Source organism: Podarcis vaucheri (assembly GCF_965113315.1).
Source record: "Podarcis vaucheri genome assembly, chromosome: 1".
Classification (NCBI taxonomy): domain Eukaryota; kingdom Metazoa; phylum Chordata; class Lepidosauria; order Squamata; family Lacertidae; genus Podarcis; species Podarcis vaucheri.
Window position 1 is genome coordinate 127,233,983 of NC_138759.1, and position 25,149 is coordinate 127,259,131.

Genomic DNA, 25,149 nt, shown 5'->3' on the forward strand with positions numbered 1-25,149 from the left:
CTTGCGTAGCCCCTGGAAAAAAAATACCAGCTAAAGGTATTTTCACATATGACACAAATGCATCTTTGACCCTTTTCCATGTTATTTGTTTACACAAAAAGGTTTTTAAATTAAATCAGTATTTAAAAAAATCTGGGTATTATATTTGCATAACAGAATTGTGGAATGCAAATGGTTATTTAAAAGTGCCTCACGTGAAAATGGTCTAAGGCTGCAAACCTCTCTACACTGAACCCCAGTGAGGCTCACTTCTGAGCAAGCATGCAAGAGCCTCCGGGCTGCCAGTCAGGAAGCCACTTGAACTCCAGTCAACATTCCAAGTGGGAAACACAGGCTCAAAGGATTCATTGTAGTACAGCAGCTATATACTAATAAGTCACTGATTTGAATCTGTTCAACAAAAAGATGACAGCATGAGGCTGCTCTGCTGGACTTGAACAAAAGGGCCCATTTCTCTGCTTTGTCAACTTCATGTAGCTTTATTAACAATGCAACTGCATATGTATTTTTACATCACTCTTTGGCTTAGAACATGGTTATGGTGTGTTTAACAAGGCTAACTCTGTTGGCTAACATTTAAAAATCCTCTTCCCAGTTTGCCTGTTTTATTTATCGACACACCAAAATCCATTATTTGGACTTCAAATGTAAAAGTGCAAAAAAAAATACTCAGTTGCTTGTCTGCCTCCAAAGACAATCCACTTCAGGTGCCAGGACTCCAGTTTCCCAGGAGTCAAACCCATTGCCAGCAATGGTAGCACAAAGAAGGGCCAACACAACATCAACTGAAAGTGCATTTCTTGGATAACCAAAATGCAATAGTGGACAAGCCATAATCTGAAAGCATGTGCCACAGGAGTAAATCAGAATCCTAAATTCAGTTCAAAATAGCATTCAGGAGTGCATCTGTTAGCATACAAAGTCTGTTGTGAATTCTTGGGGGTACTGGAGAGAATCATCAAAGCGAAATCGTTTGGAGACTGTACTGCTGTCTTCTGGAATATTCTCTTTATCCTCTCGCTCGCTGCACATTCCATTACACATGCACTTATTAGTATTTCTTTCTTCTGTGCACTTATTCATATGATCATGTGTTGGAGAAGAACTGGGGCTTTCTTCAGGGCTGTACAACAAGAAGAAATCTCTTTGCTGAAGCCAGGAGTGAGACAGACAGGCCTCTGCTGTTGGTCGCTCTCTTCAAAATAAAAATCAAAAGATATACATTTAAGACATGGAGGTCATTTGAAAGCAACAGCTTAGCCAGTGAAAGAAGGATTAAATACTACCTGGTGCTGGAATAGCCTTACTGCCTTCAAACCAAACTATATCCCTAATCAACTAGATTTGGCAGAGATGCACAGGGAGGAAGAGATGGGCAAGCTCATCTTCCCCACACAGCATACACTTCATAACTTGCCCTCTTGTAACTCCTCTCACCGACCCCACCAATTCTCATCACACGGAAAGACAAAATCTGTTTGGTTTAAGTGTCTATAGCTTGCTCTTCCTCTATTTGCCATCAATATGTATTTCAAGCAGTGGGAAGGTGGCTGTTCAGTGCAGGCAAGAATGGACAGAAAAGGCAAAGGAAGGCAAAATGAAAAGGTTTCCTTCCTCAGTCTGCCTTCCCTTTCTTATACCACTGATACTATTCTGTGCACATAAACACACATAAAAACTAACAAGGATTATGGCTGCAACATAAAAGGGAGTCAGCCAACCAACACAACTCTTCACTGCTTGGAGAAATTGTAGAAGCACAATACATTTTCGTGGGGAGATGGAGTGAAAGGCTTTGCAGCTTGCTGAAATGGCTACAGCTGTTCAATTCCATAACTTAAAAGCAGGAGTGGGGAACCACCGGCCTGTGGGTCAAATTATGCTCAGCAGGGTTATTTGGCCCACAAGCCATGTCCACCTGCTCCACACCTGACATCCTGATTGTTCCCTAGAAAGAGATGCTCGCATTTGTCACTTTTAAAATTTAGTGCCAAATGCAAACCACACTGGGATTGGTTCCACTTGGGAGCCCCCAGATGCAGCTGATCCTTGTTAAAATTAGATTTTGCAGTCAGAAATCACTTGATTGGCATAAATGGAATTAAAGCTGGACTGCAAAGGAAGAAATGAAAGAACTGGGAGCACACTTATGGTGCACTCCTGATTCTTTCCTTCAAAGTTGGGTCATGGAAAGCCTTGACCACCTCTGAAAGTGCCCCACAAGGAACAGATCCTGTTCCGCATCCTGCACTGGAGATAGCCCTGATCCACCATCTCAGAGGGTTATATAGAAAGCATTAACAAACACAAAGGTCTGTACCTAATTTTAGTCATGCTCACAACAGACCCACTGGAATTAATGGACATGACTAATTTAGGTCCATTAATTTTAATGCGCCTGCTCCAAGTAGAATTTAGCTGGATACAACCCAGAGTCAAATACTGCTAGTTGCTTTTTGGCATTATAAAGCCAAGCACATAGGGAAGTATTTCTGATGGAAAATGCACAAAGATTCACCCCAATTCTAGACCCATAAGAATTTCTGTGCCACTGTAGTGTGTCAGGTTATACAATGCAGTTCTTACAAAAGAGTAAATACTCGGAGTAAATAACTCAGAGTAAATAAAATGGTTTTTAATTTGAAATTAAGCTTGTGATACACAGACATGCAAAAAATAGCCTTTTCATATGACTAAGCCCCTTGCCACTATATTTATGTTACAGCAAGACAGGGATTCCGCTTAAGTTTTCTTCCTCTACCTTGCTCCAAACCATCTACTTACTCAGGATTTTTAACAAGTAGCATTTGAATGAAGTCTCTGGCCAATGGTGAAATTGAAGCAAATGTTTCTTCTGAATAATCCACATTTACTTGAGAAATATTGAGGTACGTTTCTTGTTTGTCGGCTCCCACAAAAGGAGATTCGTGTGTAAGCAGCATATAAGAGATCACACCCAAACTCCTGAAATTAGAGAAGTTATGTATTTAATATTAAAATATTTGTCTGTAATTACACATACCAAGCCAAATTTTTCTTTTTAACTTTTCAGTTATCTATCTCTATCTATAAATCAAAATTTGTAGAAAGTCATTTCAGGTAAACTAGAGGCATTCATATAATCAGCTTAGTTTCATGACACAGAACAAATGTATTTCTTACACACTGAACTGTTCCATTTTGCACACAGGAGGGCAGAAGGCAAAGTATTTGCCGATTTTTACAACTATACTTGTCACCAGCATATCAATCAAAATATTTAACAACAGGACACTGGCAAGCAACCTGCTTGTTATCAAAGTATAAGCAGGAAGATTCTCTCCACAAGGACTCTACAAATTCTGGCAGGCATACATCATGCTAATGCCACAATCCAATTCTCAGGAGACCCAAATGGAGACAACCTCATAAACATATCATTGCACCTCTTGCACTATGATAGATATCAAATGGATGATACTCTCTCAGTGAGAAGACTTTGCCTTTCAGCACAGTGTTTAGGGCATGCCATACAAATGAACTGGACACTTGTATTTGCTTAGAGCTCCAATATGAACATCCAAAACTCTAGATCAGGTTGCACATTTAATGGATCAACAGATTTTCAGTTTAACAAAAAATGAAGCCAATGGGCACAGGGTTAAGAATTCAGAAGTTTGCGTAACTGTAACAGTGGTAATGAGATAATCAGAAACTGAAATAAAAACAGCAAACATTGGCAAAGAGATTCTATTTCTGGCACATGCTGGAAAGCAGTGAAAGCAAAGACGAACACCACCACAGGATATGTTTAAAAAAGAAACAAACAAAATCTAATTACTTCCTTAGCTTATGAAGCCAAGGCTGGTAGCTCTATCAAATCATAAATGGTGCTTGGTCATCTAAGGTCAACAATATATAAGCAGTAAAAGGTTATAAGACCCTTTCCACTGAAGCCTTATACATTCTGAAAATAAAGGTGTAACAGGAAACCTTGTCTGATCCCAGGTTTGCTATTAATCACTTGCTCCTTTTCATATCCACATCAACTAACAGCCAATTTCCTTTTTGGGCTGTTAGTTGTAGAATTCTGAAAAAGTGCTGTGGCAACAAGTGACAAAACGGCCACCACAGGGCATAGAAAAAGAACGTAAGTGTAATTAAAAACGCATCCCCTTATTTTTGCATGATTTGTACACAAGATTTTCCCCAGGCCACCGTCAAACTGCAAGTCACATCTGTCTCCATAGCCTTAATTGTAAAAATTGCAGATCCAGGACTTTTCAGTACCACCATGAGTACTATCTGAAGAAGTGTGCATACACACGAAAGCTCATACCAGTAACAAACTTAGTTGGTCTCTAAGGTGCTACTGGAAGGAATTTTTTTATTTTGTTTGTGTGGCAGACCAACACAGCTGCCTACCTGTAACTAGAACCATGAGGGTTCTAGTTCATAACTTGCAAAAATCATAAAGATCCATGCCTTACACTGTAAACGTCAATCAGGCACTTACCAGCACTACCCTGGGACAAAGAAACCCATAGATCTAAGTCACAGATCTTCATGGATTTTACAAGGCATATCCTCAAACCACCATCAGAATGAAAGGGTGTGGTATAAAAGCAGCTGATTATAGGATAAGTTGAATCTACCAAGAGGATTGAGCCTATACAGTAGAATCAGAAATGTGCCCTCACCTGGTGCTTATTCCTTCACACAGAATATTAAATACTTGGGGGGGGGGGAGAGAGAAAGGGAAAGCCTGTACCTCACTGTTTTTTGGGTGCTCTATCCCCTTCCATAGGGCATTTGGGTAAAGAATTCCAGAAGAGATTTCCATCCCCTTCCTACAGGGGCATCAGGGGTGGGGGAGGGAGTCAGGTGGCCCTGCTCCTAGGTGCTGGCTGCTGGACAGGAATGCCCCTATCCTTTGGCCATTGTCTCAAAAAGAAGCCAAATGTCCTTGCTCCACCACCACCACCACATGCTCCTGCTTTTTCACAGACTTCTCACCTTTCTGTTCATCACAAGCATATCCACTATAGACTGCTGCCTCCTCTTACCTGGCTTGCATTAAGAAGGGAAGGGGGTTCAACCAGATGGATGGGAGGCATATTTCAAAGTTTGTGCAGAGGCAGAGGGCAAGGAGAAAGGCCCCGGCATTAGGGCTCATGAGCACCATATGGAAACCCCCGCTTTAGGTCACCATGACTATAACTTGTTCCCTATAGTCACAAATAACAAATGAAGGGCCAACAAAGGCATTACAGTAGTACCTCGGGTTACATACGCTTCAGGTTACATACGCTTCAGGTTACAAACTCCGCTAACCCAAAAATAGTTCTTCAGGTTAAGAACTTTGCTTCAGGATGAGAACAGAAATAGTGCTTTGGCAGTGCGGCAGTAGCAGGAGGCCCCATTAGCTAAAGTGGTGCTTCAGGTTAAGAACAGTTTCAGGTTAAGAACGGACCTCCAGAACAAATTAAATACTTCACCCAAGGTACCACTGTATGTGAAAAGCAGTTTCCAGAAATTTAAACTGAAATGATATAGTAGGTAGTATATAAGAACTAGATAGTCTTTACAGTTGTTTTAACTTCAAAAGAAGTGATCTTACCATATATCTGTTGCTGGAGTAATAGGTTCATAATTTAAGACTTCTGGTGCTGGACAGAGGGGAAAGGAAGAGTACCATGAAGTACAGCAATTGTGTTCTAGTATACTCATGACAATTATCTTATTCTGAATTTGGGCATCATTTTAAAATTATAGGTTTGTACGACTGAAAAAAGAGAGCTTCCTCTTCAACATCTACGGAATGGTCCACACAGTCCTTGCTGGTGTATTTAGTTCTAGATGCAGAACGATGCAGGAGTGAACCAGCACAATCAAGCCGTCCTTTTGTTGAAGTTGGTACAAGATACAAACACTAATCTCAAAGTAACCCATTTACATTCTGGAGACCAGTATACATTTATTTCTTTAAAGTTATACTTTTCAACTTGAGACAATTCATGTTTCCTAACCAGTGATTGGGAGAAAACTGAAGAGGAAATTTCCTCTACAGCTTATATGTAGAACAGCAATGACTCCATTATTTTTACTAGTCCTGTGTCAGGGGCTGATTACCCAATGCCCGTTTTATTTTATTTTTATTTTATTCGTAAGAATATTCATAAACCACTACCTCATAAAAAATGTAAAGGCTGGCATTCAAGAAAATCATTAAAACATTGTAAAATCATGAATCAAATTAATTCTCTAAAAACATTTTCAGCAGGTGATAAAATATCAAAATTGAGGGTACCTCTCTAATGCTGAGTAGTTCTACCATATGTGAAAATACATAGAAGCATTCAAAGAGCATGTGTGCACAGTGACATACCTTGATACTCGGGAGTCCCAACAATTTCCCGTAGTTCAATGCAATTGCCAATCTTCCGAGACATGCCAAAATCAACAATTTTTATATCGCCAAGGGGACATATACTACTCAATAAAATATTCTGGGGCTACAACAAAGAAACAAAAAATGTTCAGTGTACGCACAATTCACCACATATTAAGGATATTAATTTAAGATGAATTCATAGTTTTAAACTACTCTAATCCTACTGAAATTGGCATATCACCAATTTAGGAGGCCAGTAGTTTCTTACCAACAAATCAAAGCAGTTTTATAAAAGCCTAAAAGGCCAATTTGAAATGTTAAGGAGTTATCAAGATACAGATCAATATATTTATGAATTTATATCCTAGAGCATCAATAAAAGTGCAGAAAGAAATACATTATTTAACACTCATATGTACAGTTACCTTTAAATCAAGATGGACAATGTTGTTCTGATGCAGATGACAAATGCCCTCAAGTATTTGTCGTATAAGTCTAACAATATCAGTTTCATCTATTGCTTCTTCTAGGTCAGGGAGACATAAATTGAAGATTTCTCCTCCAGCAGCACTAAAAAAATATAAACACACTCATTTTTAACATCTTACTCTCTAAATGACCTCATCACAAAGGTCAGTCTCAGTAGGAAAGTAAACTCCAGTTCTACTGCCTTATAGTTTCAAAGAGTTTGGTACAGATTCATATTTAACAGGACTGAAATGACAACTGTAGAGATGGAGGGGAAAGTAAAATGCTCAAGCTTGGGATTTTCTGTTGCTCCAACATGAACTTTTGTAGGGATAGCCAAAAAGAAGCAGTGAGGATGTGATGTAGAAGGCAAAATCATTTGCAAGCTTCATATTTGTGAGGTCAGTGAAATGGCATCTATTTCCAGAACACCAGCAGATACCAGAAAACAAAGAAAAAGGTTTTAGTGGAAACTTAAATCTCAGCACAGCATGTTACTGACAGCAAAGGAAATGGTTATTTTTTTCTAAAGTATCCAAGAAGTCTTTTAAACCAACTAGAAAAACAATCAACAATCCTGAAAACCTTCTATGTTGCTCAACATTAAGACAGCCTTATTTTCTGTGAACTTTCTAGGAACAGCCCCTTAAGAGGGACTCAAAACACTTTGTCCTGGCCTACTTTTCACCTAAGTATCTAAAAAAAGTAGTTTTCAACTACTATATAATACTCATTCACCACAACCTTTCAAGAAATGCTAAAAATGTAGCTCTTGCATTTTTTTTTCTGGAATGCATTTTGATTTTGGCACTCCAGTTACATACCTTCCCTGAAGCAATCATATTAAGTTATATTTCTCTCTCTCTCTCTCTATCTCTCTCTCTCACACACACACACACACACACAGAGAGAGAGAGAGAGAGAGAGAGAGAGAGAGAAAGAAAGAAAGAAAGAAAGAAAGAAAGAAAGAAAGAAAGAAAGAGAGACTTTTGGAAGCAAGATGAAAACAAAAGCAAGATGAAAACAAAATGTATGCCCGAAACACAGCCGCTGCTCTGGCATGTCTTCCACTGCAACCCACGATCCCCTTGTGTGAACACACACACACTGTTTGCTTTTGTAATTTCTTGATCCAACTGTAGCTCCCTGCGCTGGAGCAAGTAATCACATGCACTCAAACATTGGAGAGGATGCCTTTCCACACATGCCTGCTCACCCACACTAGCAACCTCCTCTTGTAAATTTGGTATCAAATTATACTTCAAGCAAGCCTGAGCACAAAGCACAATTTTGGTTTCTTCTGTGACTGTTTCTTGACTAATCCATATAAGAGGATAGACAACAGTTCACCTCCATTTACACAGCTCTCGTCATGGTCAAAGAACAGCAATGATGAGGCTGCTCTTGCATGCATGCAAATCCAACAGCTGAAGGCTGTCTCTTCACCACCATCACTCATTGTATACAGGCATAAAGTACCCTCCATGTCACCAGCAAACTACTCCAAAGCTGTTCCATTTTAAAACAGTAATATACTTGCAGAAGTCTCTACACAAAAAGAACGATTTCTTTTTCTTTTTTTTGTTGGATTGATGGGCCTATTTTCAAAAACACCAGCAACACAAGCTATTAGCGGCCCAAATTCTTCTTCCACATCTATTTCCCATCCTGATCAAAATAAACTATTACCAGATTATAACTTCTATGCAAGAAAACATGCTAGGGTAAATCAAGAGGGGAGTTCTGCTGCACAGGAGTTTCTCCTTATCCCAATGGACTTTGGAAGGATGCCTCAAAGCTTCATCAAGTTGCCCTGTACATAGTAATCTAGGATAACGACATTTCAGATGACTACAACTACAAGTTTTACAGTGGTCTACTAGGACAGCAAGGTTTCTATGTAACTCAAAGAAGTTAAGCTGCATATCCTGAAGTTGCTGTTGATCCTTATGAACATGCATCCATATTCAGTAGCCACTGGCCTATCTAGCAACAGCGATGCAGGAATGTTGCCTTCCTCTGTGGCAGAAAGCAACTCAGCAAATGTCCACTGACAGTATCTAGCACTCTCGATATCTAAGCTGTCATCTCTTTCAGATGGTGTCCTTTTCCAGTTGAAGCCCCTCTCACAATAAATCTTCTATAGGCTCACTGGCAAATTAGATATAATCCCAGCATTTACACAAAGGCATCTATTATATTTAACAAAGGTTATGATTTTGTAAAATAAATGTTTGGTTTAAAAAATAGCAACAGCACACAAGGACAAGACACTAAAAGTTTTAGCTACCATGAAACTATAGTTACAACAGATTTATCTCAAACAAATCTGATACAGAGTTAATGCTGAACTTATTATATATATGCTTTCGTAGATTTTCACGGGTACAGGAATGCAGGTTTTGGTGTCTTCGGGTGTCTTCCCGTGTAAGAGTCGGGGTGTCTGTGCGACGTCGAAACGTCGCACAGACACCCCGACTCTTACACGGGAAGACACCCGAAGACACCAAAACCTGCATATATATATATATATATATATATGCAGGTTATGGTGTCTTCGGGTGTCTTCCCGTGTAAGAGTCGGGGTGTCTGTGCGACGTTTCGACGAGGTCTCACTCGTCATCTTCAGGCTGGTGCTTTCGGCTTCTTGTTACTGGAACAGAGCAGAGTCTGGTGTTTGAGTTCCTATAAATACTGTTGAGGGGTGTGGTGTATAGCCTCCAACGTTCTGGGTAGAGAGGAAGTTCCTAGATTAGTGTGCCTTTTCTTCTTTTGTTCCTTAATTACTTGAGGGATATCTTGGGTGATTTCATGAGTGATATTCTGAATATCACTGGGTGGGTCATTAATTACTTGAGGGATATCTTGGGTGATTTCATGAGTGATATTCTGGATATCCCTGGGTGGGTCATTAAGTGTAGATTAGTTGCTAAAGCTCTCGTGTCTTGACCTCTTGAGCTTGTGAAGAGTTTTTCTGAGAAGACTCTGCTCTGTTCCAGTAACAAGAAGCCGAAAGCACCAGCCTGAAGATGACGAGTGAGACCTCGTCGAAACGTCGCACAGACACCCCGACTCTTACACGGGAAGACACCCGAAGACACCATAACCTGCATTCCTATACCCGTGAAAATCTACGAAAGCAAATATATATATATATATATATATGCAGGTTTTGGTGTCTTCGGGTGTCTTCCCGTGTAAGAGTTGGGGTGTCTGGGCGACGTTTCGACGAGGTCTCACTCGTCATCTTCAGGCTGGTGCTTTCGGCTTCTTGTTACTCCTCGCAGCGCCGGCCCCGCTCGGCCCGCCAGGCCGAGGCCACGTCCGCCGCGCCGCCGGCCGCGTCGGAGAACATCGCCCAGGAAAGGCCTCGGCCTTTCCTGGGCGATGTTCTCCGACGCGGCCGGCGGCGCGGCGGACGTGGCCTCGGCCTGGCGGGCCGAGCGGGGCCGGCGCTGCGAGGAGTAACAAGAAGCCGAAAGCACCAGCCTGAAGATGACGAGTGAGACCTCGTCGAAACGTCGCCCAGACACCCCAACTCTTACACGGGAAGACACCCGAAGACACCAAAACCTGCATTCCTGTACCCGTGAAAATCTACGAAAGCATATATATATATATATATATATATATATATATATATATTCAGTTTTAAAAGAATATTTTAACAATACAAATCCAATGTTGCAATAAACATGAATATTTTGACTCCCCCCGCCCCTTTTGCAGTTTCTTATATTGTTTTTATTTTTAATACTGCATTTTCTTCATAGTTGTGACTAACTTAAGTGCACCAATTACAATGAGTCCACTCTGAGTATGCCTCAGTTGGAAAGAACCCAGAGATCTGTCATGCCTACAACAGAAAACATAATATAGAAGGTCAATGATAATAGTGCCACTATAGAAGGTTCATTTTAACAAAGGATTAAGATCCAAAACCTAGAAGAGCCAAACACAACAGAAAGTACACTGTACGTATTCTCTAATGTTACCTTTCTGGTTATGTTTGGTGAACATATGCAAACAATGACAAAATCAATACATCTATTATCAAACATGCTGGCACAAAGCATACTTACTATTCCAATACCAGAATGATTTCATTTGTTGTTTCATAGACTTCATGGAGATTTACCACTCGGGGACTCAGCTTTGTTAATTCTAGAACAGCAATTTCATGTAGGATCTCTGCTTTGCAGTCTTGGCCTCTTCTTCTCTTCTTCAGAAACTTAGCTGCATATTCCTGGCCTGTAGATTTCGCAATACATTTTCTCACCACAGCAAATTTTCCTCTGTAAAAGGACAAAAGTATTTGTGAAGTATCAGAGCTGCCGAACAGACACAAGAATATGGAAATATTTTAAAAGTAATGTCAACATCATAGCTTTAGCTTACTGCAAACAAGAATGTGTGTATTTTTTGCAGTCATGGTTTTTGCAGCCTTATCATTATCTAGACCTACTGAAGACCTGAAAAGCAAAAATAGAGCTCTGGGCAAAGTTTTCTGCAATCCAGAGATAAGGCTTCAGTGGCTGGATCATCTCTTGACCTTACCTCTATCATAGCTACAATTATCTGTACCCTGATTTCTCATGCAACACTGCATTTCCTTTATCCTGCCTCACTCCAAACCTTTGCAAACTTGAATCCCAGCAGCAGACCATTATTATCTAAGAAAGGTTCCTCTTGTACATATCAGTCTATATGCAAAATTTGAGTTTCACTATTTTGAGTGTGAGGAAGAAGGGCCAACTCTTTTTAAGGCCACAAATCTGTATGAAGTCAGGTTGCCTGATGTAAATGGAATTTAAGCAGCCTTACTACATGCAAGTTTGCAGCCTTCAACCTCCAAGATAAATATACTTGGATACCCAGTACCAATTAGGAGATCACTACATTACAAGGTTTTTTAATCAAATTTTCTTAGTTAAGAACTTAAGACAAAACTTGCACTAAAAATGTATTAAGATGCTTACAACTGCCATTTTAAAGATTGAAAATACTCTGCAAATGCAATTTACCAGGTACAGGTGACTCTCATCTTATGCAGGGGTTATATTTCAGGGTTAACGCATAAACCAAAATTGTGCATAGTCAAGACACATTCCCCCCCCCGATACCTTCCCCCTTTCCACCTTCACTTAAACTTTTAGTATTTTTTTGCAAAGAACTTAAAGCTGAATGCGCCCAAGTTAAATATGCGTAAGTTGTAAGTTACCTGCACATAAAAGATACTTCTGTATTTAAGATCCTAGGATAAAAGGCCATTTAAAGTGTTGCAAGTGCATTTTAAAAAGCTTCACTCCACCACAGTGCTGGCAAGTGTATTTAATACACAGTGCAGGTAAGAACACAGTTCTGTTTTTTAAAGATCTCTGAAATGCTTCTTCTTAGAAGAGTTTAAGAGGTTTTTTGGGGGGGTTTTGGCAAGAACTCCTTCAGAAACTGGTTTCAGGTTTTTAAAAGGATATTTTAAAACACATTTTGCTTAAACATATGCTCAGATTTTCAATTTGTGGGGATAATGTCTCCTCTTAAGAAAGTGTAAAGCTTTAACCTTAAGGTGCCACAATACTGCGACAACACACCAGCTATGCTGCTGAACTGAGTTTGGGCCAAATCAAGTACTTTGAATTTGAGAGAAGTTACTACATTCCTGGCTTTCAAAGGGTGGGTTGTGACTTGTGACTTGGTATAAGGTAGATTGCATCATTTTTAAAAAAGTATTCTTTTTTTTTCTTTCCTTCCAATAGAGAAGAAGAGGAAGTGCAGAGAGAAAAAAACACAGCTCACATTTTGAAGGTGGAGAAGATCTAAAATGTCTGCTGCTGGGCACTCATAGCCAGTGTAAAGGTTTTGAAAGAGTTGTATGTGAATGAGAACATTTAACATCAGGAATAACTGGACAGATAAACTGAGGCACAGGGAAATTAAAGAGCTAGTCAAATTAAAACAATGTGTTCATGGTAAAACAAAGTACAGCCTAAAGCCTCCACACAAAAGCCCATTCTCAATTGCTAGCAAGAAACAAGTCATGTAAATCTCATCTCTTACCAACTGTTTAACTTTAGAACCAAAAATGTATGTTGGTAAGATTGTGTTTTTAGAAGAAAACCACATACTGCTTAAAAATGAAGCTGACCTTTTAGGAAGTAAAGAAAAATGTGCTCCCTTGGCCAAGTTAGGAATGCCTGAAAACCAGGATTATGATTTTAGTGTTAATGTTTACATGAGTGCCCAGAAATACAATAAGTGAAAAGTTTAATATAAAACGAAGAACAGAATCAGGTCTTTAAAGTGCTTGAAGTTACAGAAGTAAAACATGTGTACCGGATATGCCTAAAATGCTTTTTATTCTAAAGTAAAATTTTCAGAACTTCTCTTCAACCATTATTCCAGGCATGTGAACATCATTTTTTATTTACAGGTAGATAGCCGTGTTGGTCTGCCGTAGTCGAAACTAACTAACTAACTAAATAAATAAATAAATTACCTTCCAGTATCACTTTAGAGACCAACTGAGTTAGTTATTGGTATCTAAGGTGCTACTGGAAGGAATTTTTTAATTTTGTTTTGTTTCAATCATTTTTTATGACATCACATAAAAATATACTTTGAAAATGTCTCTGTTCTGAGCCCTTTCTTATTAACAACTTACTTACTTATTAATCAAGGGCTTGTAAGCAACTTCAGGAAAATGTCCAGATTTGGAGGCCAGTGACTAAGAACACTACAAGCTTTCACTAACTGTAAATATGGGGATGAATATCAAGCAGCTACTTTTTAAAAAAGACTCTCAGAGGTAGGCAGCTTTAAGTGTGCATTTTCATTTGGAAATTCTGCAGCTACTAGAAACAAAATATTTAAGAGTCTAAAATATGTTACTATCATGGTGGGGGGATACAGGAGTGAATCATAACTTCTTTCAAGGCCCTTCAAAGTAGAAAGAAAGATTCATCTAAGATCTTTAGAGATTAGTTAACACTCATCTGCCTACACTTAAAATGATGTGCAACTCTTAGAACCTGGCAGAAAGCTGTTTTGCTTCCTTTAAAAAAAGAAATTGAGCAATTCCCATAGGACCCCCAGTATAAAGCAGTTAAGGAAATAATTTATCTAGTAATTAATAATGAAATACAACAAGACAACAGGGTGCCTCATTCCTAAATTAGTATTTGAATTCTCCAATGAAATGCAAACATTAAAAACTGACCCGCAAGAAACATATACAGTATTAGAAATTTCACCTGTAATTTCAAGGTGTTTTGACGACTTTCCTACAAATGAAACTGCATTGCTGAAAGTGAGTCAGCCAAATTCTGTAACACAATAAAGCCTGAATATACATCAAGCAATTATCATTGCCTCACCCAGCATGATGCAAACTTACTATGAGGAAGCTGACTAGCATTCTACAAAAGGAGGAATTACTTCATTTTCATGAGAACAACAAAATGTTTATCTTTCTTCAGGTGCTTTTTAGAGAACTGCCACACATTTGACCAAAAGACTGATCTTGGTATCTGGAGACTCAAAGCTTTCAACTCTTTTCATAACTGTTCAAAAGGTATGAGCTAATCACTTTTTTGCCTCGTGTATCCTCTCTTTGTGGCCTGTCACCCTTTAATCTAATGCCCATCCACCAAAGCCTTGCCCTCATCTGTATCCTATTTCTCCACTCTTTAGGCATGACAAAGACTATACATAACAGAAACACAAACTTGTTTTAAAACCAATCAATTTGAGCTTCCAGCTACATGCATATGGAAGATGCACACATCTGAGTGCCACAGCTGAGAGCATACATACATGATGTGTGGACATCTTACACATGAAACTGCAGTAGAGGAAAATCAAGAAATGGAAGGACTATGGAGGAAGATTAACAAATTTTAGTTTGGCTCACTAACAGTGATGTGGGGTTTCTGGAAATTTTTGGTTTTATTTTCAGTTTTACCAGAAACGTTTCTGAGGCACATGCACACTGGCAAAAAAGTGAGTGGATGGAGGCCACAGACAAGAGGGAAGTTGGAGAAATCTGACAATAAAGGAAAAGAATGCAAAAATTGTTGCAGTTCGTATATTCATCTGTAGTCAGGAATGAAAATCAGTCAAACAAATATGATTAGCATTCATTGAAATTGTTGTTGTTTCTTGAAGTCCACAAATGATATGTAATTAATTACGAGGGTTTTTTTTCATTGTCCTGATGTTTCCTTTGCATTGAAATGAATATAAGTTACATAAATAGTTATGTAAGCTACATTAATTTATGTTAAATAGTGGACAGTGAAACAAATAATGTATTTGGTAGGACTGAACTGCAGTGGAACAGAAAAAGTGTTCTGACACAGGTCAGAGTGGAAATTGCTGCCTTACATTCCTAGACTGAAGCCACTATTTGCTCAATAACGAAGTCAAATCATTAACACTAAGCAATTATACAATAAATGTTCCAAATGTGAGCACAAGACATACAATGAATTGGATCCAAAATTGGATCCAAGTAGAACTGCCCCTACTCCCAACTCTCCACCCCTAAAAGCCTTTCCAGAGGGTCAAAGACCCTTCTCAGCAGTATGGGCTGTGGCACAGATGGCACAATCAAAGATCAGACAATGGAACCTTGTGTGAATAGAGAAGAACTTTCAAGAGATGCAGGGAAATAGTTCTAGTCACAAAGCTTCAAATCCAACCCAATAATACACCAATAAAAATTCAAGAACAGAAAATATTCCAATGAAGAGAACATTATATTCAAAGACAATGAATTAGTGGCTCAATTAAAACTGTGAAATTCATCCCACCCACATTTCCTCATCCTTATTGCCATTCTGCTTGACCAGGCTCATTAAAATTTCCTATCTCCTAAAACCTATTGCCAGTTTTCATCTTGCCTCAGAGAACTACCCCATATCTAGTGCCTGAATGTTTCAAAATCAGCCAGATCAACAACCTTCTGTTTATTCACAAAAGTTGAACTGCAAACATATTGATAACTTTGTTTCATGAGCCTTCAGTGACATCACCCCAACTTAGCCACTCAGTGTTAAAAGATTAACTGCCACAACTACTTAGATTTTCTCCACACAAACTCTTAAAACAGTTAAGCCCAAGTACGGTACTTCAATTTTCGAAATTTTACTTCTTGAAATTAAAGTCTGCCTCACTAAGCACTGGATTGGACTCTCTAATTTTGCCCCATCTACCTTTCATATTAAAAATGCTACAGGGAAAGAAAACACTGTGTTTCAATAATGTCATAGATTCACAAATTAGGTAAAGGAGTCATTGTTAGTTCATAAGTATAAAGCTCAAACAAGCTACTAATGTGCATTAACTGGTCAGCAAAGACAAAAAGAATACATTTGGTGTATGTCCTGAAATGGGAAGGTGAATCAAGTGTTTTAAGAACTTTAGCACACACAATTCTAGAGCCTCTGCAATGGCTACCATCTATTTTAGATGACATTTACTTCAAAGCTGTCAAGTTATTTCTCCCAAAGAGAATTACTCTCCCAATAAGCAAAGAGAATCTTATGCGCTCAATATTTTTGTGTAGAAGAATCTGTAGAATTATTTGCAGTGTTAGAAACTCAGATATAAAAGTTAATCGCCAAATCACACCTTTACCCTAGGTTGTGGTTGCCACAATGGAATGTCTAGGCGCCATTTTTTTCAATGGGATGATGATGATGTTTTCATTTCATTTCTATAGCACTTTATATTTTAAAGAACAAATCTCAAAGCAGTTTACTACACATTAAAACATCAAATCAAACAATCCAGAATAAAATCAATTCAAGCTTCAAAGAAAATATTTCCGTTCCTTCTCTAAGTGACATTTTGCTTTCCCCAGTTGCCAATCTGGCATCCAGAGCTCTCCACGTGGTCGCAACTGGGCCTGCAGCAGTCGCAAAATGTGCCTGGCGCCTAGCTAATTTCTAACACTGTATTCCTGCAATACTAATTTCATTTTCTCCAACCTCTTTCTTTCCCACTTTGCCTGGCAATAAGGAAAGACAGAAACTCCTTTAATGTGGGAGCATAATTGCACTTGTGTTACTTTTTTTTTTTAGTTCCAGTTTTAAACTGATTTGGGCATCCCTACAGAAAGAAAAATCAAGTAGTACTAGTAGTTTTAAAGTCTAGAACAGTAGCCCACCAATACTGATAGTTATCAACTGTCCCACTCCCTTCCACAACAGCCACTCTTTAACAAACAAATAAGTCCTAGAAGTCAGGAGTGGCTAATTTCTTACTTCATGAAGGCTTTGGGGACACTTGGAAGTTGGCATCATCTCTCCTGCTGCTTCCAAAAGTTGGCAACACCAAACACAAAATGAGGGGCTGATCCCTCCCCATTTTTTACACATGACGAAGAACTTGAAAGGTTCTGACTTTTCCCACACAGAATGAAGTGTTTTCCCCCACCTTCAAATTCTCTGCAATTCATGGATATCTTATGAGTCTCTCACGTTATGCAACCAGAGACAAGTGGTCCGCAGAAACATATTTATGGTCATCACTGTCCACCAGAGAAAGATTTGTGGCCATGTGGCTCCATATCAGGAGACAAGTTTCTTAGGTGTAATCCTGATACTGGCTATAACATTCATGTCCCTTGCTTCATACTGAAGCATTCCATGAACTGCTCTTCCACCAGGCCCCTGCGTGCAAGCTATTAGCAAAACAGATGTAGAGCTTTGCAAAAGAATGGGTCACTGACACTTCAATTTCAGGTACAGGAGGTAATGGAAAGTGAATGTTCTGGTTGCAAGCCAGCACAGCAGTGGTGTGCTCTGGATTAGGGCAAGATAGGAGAGAAAACTAGATTTCAGAAGTTGTCCCATACCTTATACTAAAAAACTCAGGTTAATGAATCAAATTATTAAAGTTTGTATTTGTATTATCGCAGATCAGTCTTGGACACAAAGTAAAATCCAAAAAACATAATAGTTTCTTACCTTCCCAACTCTTTGGATTCAACTTCATAGAAACTGTAAAAATTATCCATTTTTATTTGTGTCTGAAGCGATGTAGACAACAAGCCTGGAGGACTTTTGCTCTCCGACTTCCTCCTGGACATAGTTAATGCATGAGGTTTCTCCAACACTCGTTACTGATTTCCACCTGTCAAAACAACATTTATTTAAATACAAGTGACACACAGTCCAAGTAAACTACCAGTTCTCATTCTCTTGGCTTGCTAAAAAAAAAAACTTTTAGCAGTTTTGATGTCCAAAAATAAACCTTTATGGTTGTATCCAATTAAGTCATGCTCAGAGTAGACCCACTGAAATCAAAGGACATTACTAACTGAATTCCACTGGTTTCAATGGGTCTACTCTGATTTAGTTGGCTACCTTTTGGGAAACATGCAATGATGTCCACCTGCTTGTACAACAGAAAACTGGGCAATGGAACTTCTTTCCTCTCTTACCTATTCCACGCTCCCCCCCAGCTCTGCTTCAGAGTGTATCTCAGATTTGGATACACAGGAACTAAGAAGGGAAAGTAAAGCAAGTGAAAGAATTGTGCTAGGTTTGATCTTACCCTTTCTTTCTTTCTTTCTTTCTTTCTTTCTTTCTGTGTGGTTACATATTTATTACACAGAATTCAAATATTTTTAGATCCTATCATGCAACATGTAAACAGTATGACATTCAAGTGCTAAAATTATTAATAGTTCCACTAAAACACACTACATGATGTATCCAACACCAACAACTTAAAAACAAAGCAGATGATCCAGGATGTGGTGAAGGCACAGCAATATAGAACAAAATGAAGGGGAAACGTAAGAATAATTTTAATGCTATATTGTTTCCTAAAACTGAATAATAATCATAAACGGGTTACAATAGTAATTGGGCAACTGAAAAGTTGTAGTTAATTTTGCAGATGAATACACGTCAGAAATATATAGATATCTAATGCATAGCTGTTTCTATGATTCACGTTAAAATCAATGTTAACCATTTTCAGTGCATTCACTTCAGTGCCTTCCATTTCCAATAAAAATATTTCCAAATAAATCTATTAATTTGCTTGAATTGAAACCCCATTGATTGCTTTATTCTTTTTCTCCTAATTAAATATTACACTTAATTAGAGATTGGTTAGCCTTAAGTTAGTTGTCTTAGGTAAATCAGTGGAAAACCTTATTAAGACTAGAATTGTTGGGACACACGAGAACAAACCTTGCCAAGGAAGAGCCATCATGGCTTTTACAACACCAGGTAGGCTACTAACTGGGTGGTTGCTTTTTCAAAAAGCTCCTCATTAAAACACTTCTAAGGAATTGTACTAGTCATGGGATCTTCTTTGCCAATCACTCGTAGCCAAGTAAGATTGTCTTCCATAAACACGGTTTTAACAGTGAGTCTGTAAGTGACTGTGGAGGCCAATTCTGGATCCGCACGTCCTTCCACAGTGGGGACATAGGTTTCCAGGCAGGAGCTGATCATATGAGGGTTTGCCAAATGTGTCTTCCTCTTAGCACATTTCTCCCTTTTGTCCTGAGTTCAAGCATCTTCAAAGTCCATGACACCTTTGGTTAAGGTTGTTCTCCAATTGGAGCACTCGCAGGCCACAGCTAATAAAAAGATGCCTCTATAGTTTCCGCAATCTGCTCGATCACCATTTTTAAAAAGGTTGATAATTTTGGCATCCCTAAAGTCTGTTAGGATTTCCTCTCTCTCCCATATTTTTTCAATGAGCTTGTGAAATTGTTATGTAAGTTCAAATCCACCCACTTTGATGATTTCAGCAGATATCCCATCAGGTCCGCTGGCTTCGTTGTTTTTCATTTGGTTGACAGCTGTACACAACTCTCCCAGATTTGGAGATACTGCAAGCTCATCTCTGATTTGTTTTTGCAGAATTTGTGAGAGGACCTCAGCAGCTATGGAGGACTTGCAGTTAAGGAGATGCTAGTAATGTTCTTTCCAGTGCAATCCCATAGTTTCTTTATCTTTTAGAAGCATGGTACCGTCTGTTGAGCGTAGGGGGCATATACCATGATTTATTGGCCCATAGATGGTCTTTGTGGCTTTAAAGAAACTCTGTGCATCATGAGTGTCGGCTAAGTAAGTGCTGGATCTCTTGAGCTTTTTTTTTAATCCAACAGGTGTTCTTTACTTCTCTGGTTCTTCTTTGAACCTCAGCCTTAGCGTTGGCATAGGTTTCTTTTTCATAGTGGCACAGTTTCTATCTCTTTGCCAGGTCTGAAAGGCCTTCCTTTTCTTGTCAATAATGTGTGAGTCGTGGGATAAGACAAGATCTTACAATTGATCACTATCTATTTAGGAGATTATAGGCAATAAGCAGGGGTGCTATTTCATGCATTCATAAATGATCTACAGTTAAGAGAGAACAGTGTGGTTCCTGGTATCTGTAAACTGGAGCATTATTTAGGATGGCATTCCTAGCAGATTGGGAAGAGTTACAAAAGAATCTCTCAACTATTTAGAGCAGATCACAGAAATTTTGGTTTAAGTGCCCCATCTTTTAAATTAAATTTCAGGTGTGTATCACATTCAGACCCTGAACTAACTGTAGTCTCATACTGATCCACTATCCAAGTAACAGCTTCACATAACTTTAGAAGCATCTGTCATACAGAAGTTGAAGCAAATGTTGGTCAAACTATGTATAAGACTCCTTTTTTTCTTTTTCAAAGAAGTTATCAGTAACTTAGACACAACGTCACCATTACCACATATTTACCACAAACTGTTCCGGATAAAAGCAGAAGTCTTGCACTGACGTCTTTATTAGAAAAAAAGCTATGTTTTGACTCATAGCTCGATAGAGTCATATCAATCTCATTTCATTGACCTGCCTGAAATTCTTAGGTATATGTGCTTTTAAGTGAACTGCAGTCATTCAAGATGCAACCCATTACAATTAGTTATGAAGTTTTTAGCTAAAGCAGTTTCAGGGGAACAAAAATGTTAGGCATGGGATGCAAGCCTATTTTAAAAAATATTAACCATACGGAGAACACAATGTAATCAAACAGCTGGTTTAAAAGATTCAACAGCAATTAAAATATTTTTTCACACATAGCTTAAGAGCAAGTGATTTTTTTAAAGACAAATGTACTGTGTATGCCATCAAGTCATTTGCTGAAGAGGAATTTGGAATTCATGGTTGTCATACTATACACACAGTTACTTGGAAGCCCTGCTGAACTCAGGACTTCCAGTAAGCATACAAGTCTCATGTCAGGCTACAAGTCTCATGTCTAACATTATGTCCACTGAAACACCCTAACTCATAGAATGAATGGGAACTGGAGATGCATTTTTATGACACTTCAATGATATAATGGAACCTACTGTACCAAACACAAAAGTCCATCCCTTAAATTCTGTTACTTATTTGAGCACAAATTTAATACACAAAGACTTCTGTGCAGAAAGTCCCATAAATAGCAACTGGTCACAATCTGAAACAATTTACAAACTTTCAAACACTACGGCCAGAACCATGCCACAGAAATCAAGCAATTTCCTTTATAGAAGGTCATAATGTGTGATACAGGTATTTCCAATCCTTGCTAATTGGGATCATTTAAATTTTCACAGACTGGAACCCACAAGCTTTAGAAAGCCTCTCATATTAATCAACTATGGCTCTGCTTCATATTCCACCATGAAGGGAGATTAGAACCTTGGATGCTAAGTGCTAGGTCTTTATAGCTATAGCCCCAAAGGAAAGGAATGATATGCTGTTTGGAAAAGTTGGAAGATGCTCATATTATATCTAATTTTTGCCCTGTCTGGTTAATGGCTACGAGCTGAGCTGGGAGCTTGTTTGTAAGGCTTACAGCAGTTGGATGGGTTGTTATTTTTTAATGTTAATAATTTTGTCCTCTAGGGGCTTTCAAGTTAACGCTGCAATCCTAAAATCATTGAACTCGGGATTTACTCCAGAGTAAACTTGCTATTAATAATTACTACTATTACTATTGTGCAGTGTTGTATTGCAGGGTACTTAAATGGTTTGGGGACAAAAGCTAAATTAAGAGGACATTACAAATCTATTTTTAAAATTACCATAAGTAACTAGAAATAACCAGTTCAAAAACCATCGCAATGACAATGCTCTTTGCAATCAGGTACCCACACCTGTGCCAGCTCCAGGTTCTGAGAGACCCTTGGGCATGGGTAGGCAAACTAAGGCCCAGGGGCTGGATCTGCCCAATCCGGCCCGTGGACGGTCCAGGAATCAGCGTGTTTTTACATGAGTAGAATGTGTCCTTTTATTTAAAATGCATCTCTGGGTTATTTGTGGGGCATAGGAATTTGTTCATATTTTTTTTCCAAAATATAGTCCGGCCCCCCACAAGGTCTGAGGGACAGTGGACCAGTCCCCTGCTGAAAAGGTTTGCTGACCCCTGCCCTTGGGCAAGATGATTTCAGTGGACCAACTTCCTGCTCACACTCCAATTACTTACCCTTTCCCTCTGCACTCAATCTATACAACTACTAAATGGGAGATGACCAAGCAAGTGAAAGATGCTGCTCTATCACCTTGCTCTAGTCACTGCTTGCATGTTCAGAGATGACAGGTGAACAGGCAGTGACAGCAAAGTGGACCCCCTGCAAGGGTATGAACCTCAGTGATTACTCTGATTAGGTGCTGCAATTATTAATAGATTTTCTTTTTCATTATTATTATTATTATTAATACCCCGCCCTCCCCAGCCAAGGCCGGGCTCATATAAGGTTTCATTTATAATATTATTGTTTTTAGGGTTTAATCTTAAGTGTTTTCAGCAATATTCTGTTTATTATGCATTGTTTACAGGATGGGGGGATGTCCCTATAAGTACACCTTATATACATTTTAGGAGATATCAGAAACTGCACATTGCAGAAGGTTTCCGGTTCAACAACTCTGCACACACTCAGTGAGCTGCTGCTCCTACACACTATGTGCACGTTTCTTCCACAGTTACCTAGTCATCTCCTAATCTACATGAATTTGCCCAAAGCTAGTATTATGCCCACTCCACATCTGAAAATAGAATTCCATAAGTGAAAATGGACTGTGTGAAGAAGTAGTTCACAGCACTGACCATGCACCTTAAACAACTGGACGCTCCAAAAATATAAAAAACCAAAAGGCATCCGTGTAAGGGGTGAGACAGGAAGTATGAAGAAAGATCTGAAAGATGGCAGTCTGAAGATAGAGACCTGCAAGGAGTCAGGCAAGGATGCCAGCCACCACCTTAGAGCTCCATCATCAAACAAAATACTAGCTGTATAAGCTGAAATGGCTGCGCGCACACAATCCACAACTTTATCAACCCTTTTCCCCCTGGACACTACACACACTACTCCAAAAATTCCCGCTCCCAAATGTCTGACACAAACTTATGATTGTGACAGCCAAATTGCCATTATTATTATTAGTATTATTATTAAGGGAATCCATTTGCACAATCTGTGTTTCCCCACGTTCAAGGCTTGGCTTTTAAACCACCAGTCACCTTTTCCTTTTTATTAAGGTGCCCGAAAAGCACCACAGGTGTATCTAAGAGTGAGATGTCCTTGAGCCTCTCTCGCAATCTTGAGCTGCAGTTTGCCGGTAATGTGTGTGTGATCTCTCTCCATACACACACACAAACACACATATAAACACACACACATATAGGACCTAGGGGCCAAGATCTCTTGGGTCTCCTACCATAAAATATTTGAGCAAAGCCTAGAGTCACCAAGGTTGATGGGCATTGCCGTTTGAATAGCACTTCTTGTGATTATGTGGGGCAGGGCTTACCTGCCCCCCCCCAATATTTTATTCAAGTTGGCACCACTGCAGAAACACACATTTATAGAAACACAAACCAAAAAACACCCCAATGCACATATAAATATATGCAAAAACACACATTTATATAAACACACACACACAAAACCCCCAATAAACAAATACATGCACGCACGCACACACACACACACACACACACACAGAGAGGACCAACTCCTAGACGCCAAGGTCCCTTGGGTCCCCTAGAATAAAATATTTGAGGGGGGCCGGGAGCCACCAAGGTTGATGGGCACTGCCATTAGAATAGCGTGTGTGTGCTACTTCATGTGATTGATTATGTGGGGCAGGGATTACCTGCCCCCTCGTATTTCATTTAAGTTGGCACCACTGCACACACACACACATTTATATAAACACACACGAACAAAAACCCCAATAAACAAATATATGCAAACATATATATATGTTTGCATATCTACGAAATCTACGAAAGCAAACATATATATACACATACACTCACTCACATATATATACACATACACTCACATATATATACACATACACATACACTCACTCACACACATATACATATACATATATACACACATACATACACTCACTCACACATATGCATATACATATATATATATACATACATACATACACTCACACACACACACACATATACACACACACACATACACTCACTCACACATATGCATGTACATATATATATATACATACATACATACATACATACACTCACTCACACACATATACATATATATATATATATATATATACACACACAAATTTGCGCGCACACTCACTCAAGAGAAAGCTGGGGAAAGGATGCCATGAGGCGAGCGAGAGAAGCAGAAGCGACCGGGTGGCGGCGGCGGCGGCGGCGAGAGGGAAGCTCACCCAGGCGCCCCACCGTCGCCGCCGGCGGGGACGGCGTGACCCACAAGAAGCGCCAGCCTCAGCAGAACCGCCATCCCCACAGCTCCGAGGCAGGCGATGGGGATGGGGATGGGGGGGGCGGACTTTGGGGAGGGGGCGCTGCTGCCGAGGCCGCCAGGGGGCGCTTTCCCTCCTCATTGTCGGCCGTGCTTTTCCCTCAGCAACGCCGCCGCCCCCCTCTTTTCCGTGAGGGGAGGTGGGGAGAACCCTCCCCGGCCTATAACACTATTAATAATAATAATAATAATAATAATAATAATAATAAATATTCTCAGGGCACACTCACCCTTTTCCCTTCCTCAGGGCTTCGTTTCCCGAGCCTTCTCTGCCTGTCTCGCCCGCCGCCGCCGCCGCCGCTTCACGCTCCTTTTTATTTCCTCCCCCCTCAAACACACACGCCCGCTTCGTCCCTGTTTCCAACGCAGGACAGCAGCACCTCAAGGGACAGACCAGCCTCCCCTGACGCGGCTCTTTTCTTGCCGCCGCCGCTCGGTGCCAGCGGCCCCCCCCAGCGCGCTCGTGCCCGGCCCCGCGCTCGCGCCCGCTCGCTCGCCACA

General features: G+C 39.7%; 1 protein-coding gene across 1 annotated transcript; it reads right to left on the reverse strand.

Annotated features, from left to right (window-relative positions):
• Window positions 1-183: 183 nt before the first annotated feature.
• Window positions 184-25,149, reverse strand: STK17B (serine/threonine kinase 17b). The gene is made up of 8 exons (XM_082201372.1): window positions 24,879-25,149; window positions 17,812-17,977; window positions 10,924-11,136; window positions 6,799-6,943; window positions 6,368-6,494; window positions 5,600-5,648; window positions 2,785-2,964; window positions 184-1,195 (listed from the first exon to the last, which is right to left on the reverse strand). Exons 2-8 carry the CDS (start codon window positions 17,931-17,933, stop codon window positions 910-912), a joined length of 1,122 nt encoding a protein of 373 aa, XP_082057498.1. The 5' UTR covers window positions 17,934-17,977; window positions 24,879-25,149; the 3' UTR covers window positions 184-909.

Coding starts and splice junctions, on each gene's coding strand:
- STK17B (XM_082201372.1), bottom strand. CDS start 17,933: ATGTCCAGGAGGAAGTCGGAGAGCAAAAGTCCTCCAGGCTTGTTGTCT. Junction 6,944..10,923: donor ATCATTCTGGTATTGGAATA/GTAAGTATGCTT, acceptor ATATTTTTTTAG/TGCTGCTGGAGGAGAAATCT. Junction 2,965..5,599: donor ACTCCAGCAACAGATATATG/GTAAGATCACTT, acceptor CTCTAATTTCAG/GAGTTTGGGTGTGATCTCTT.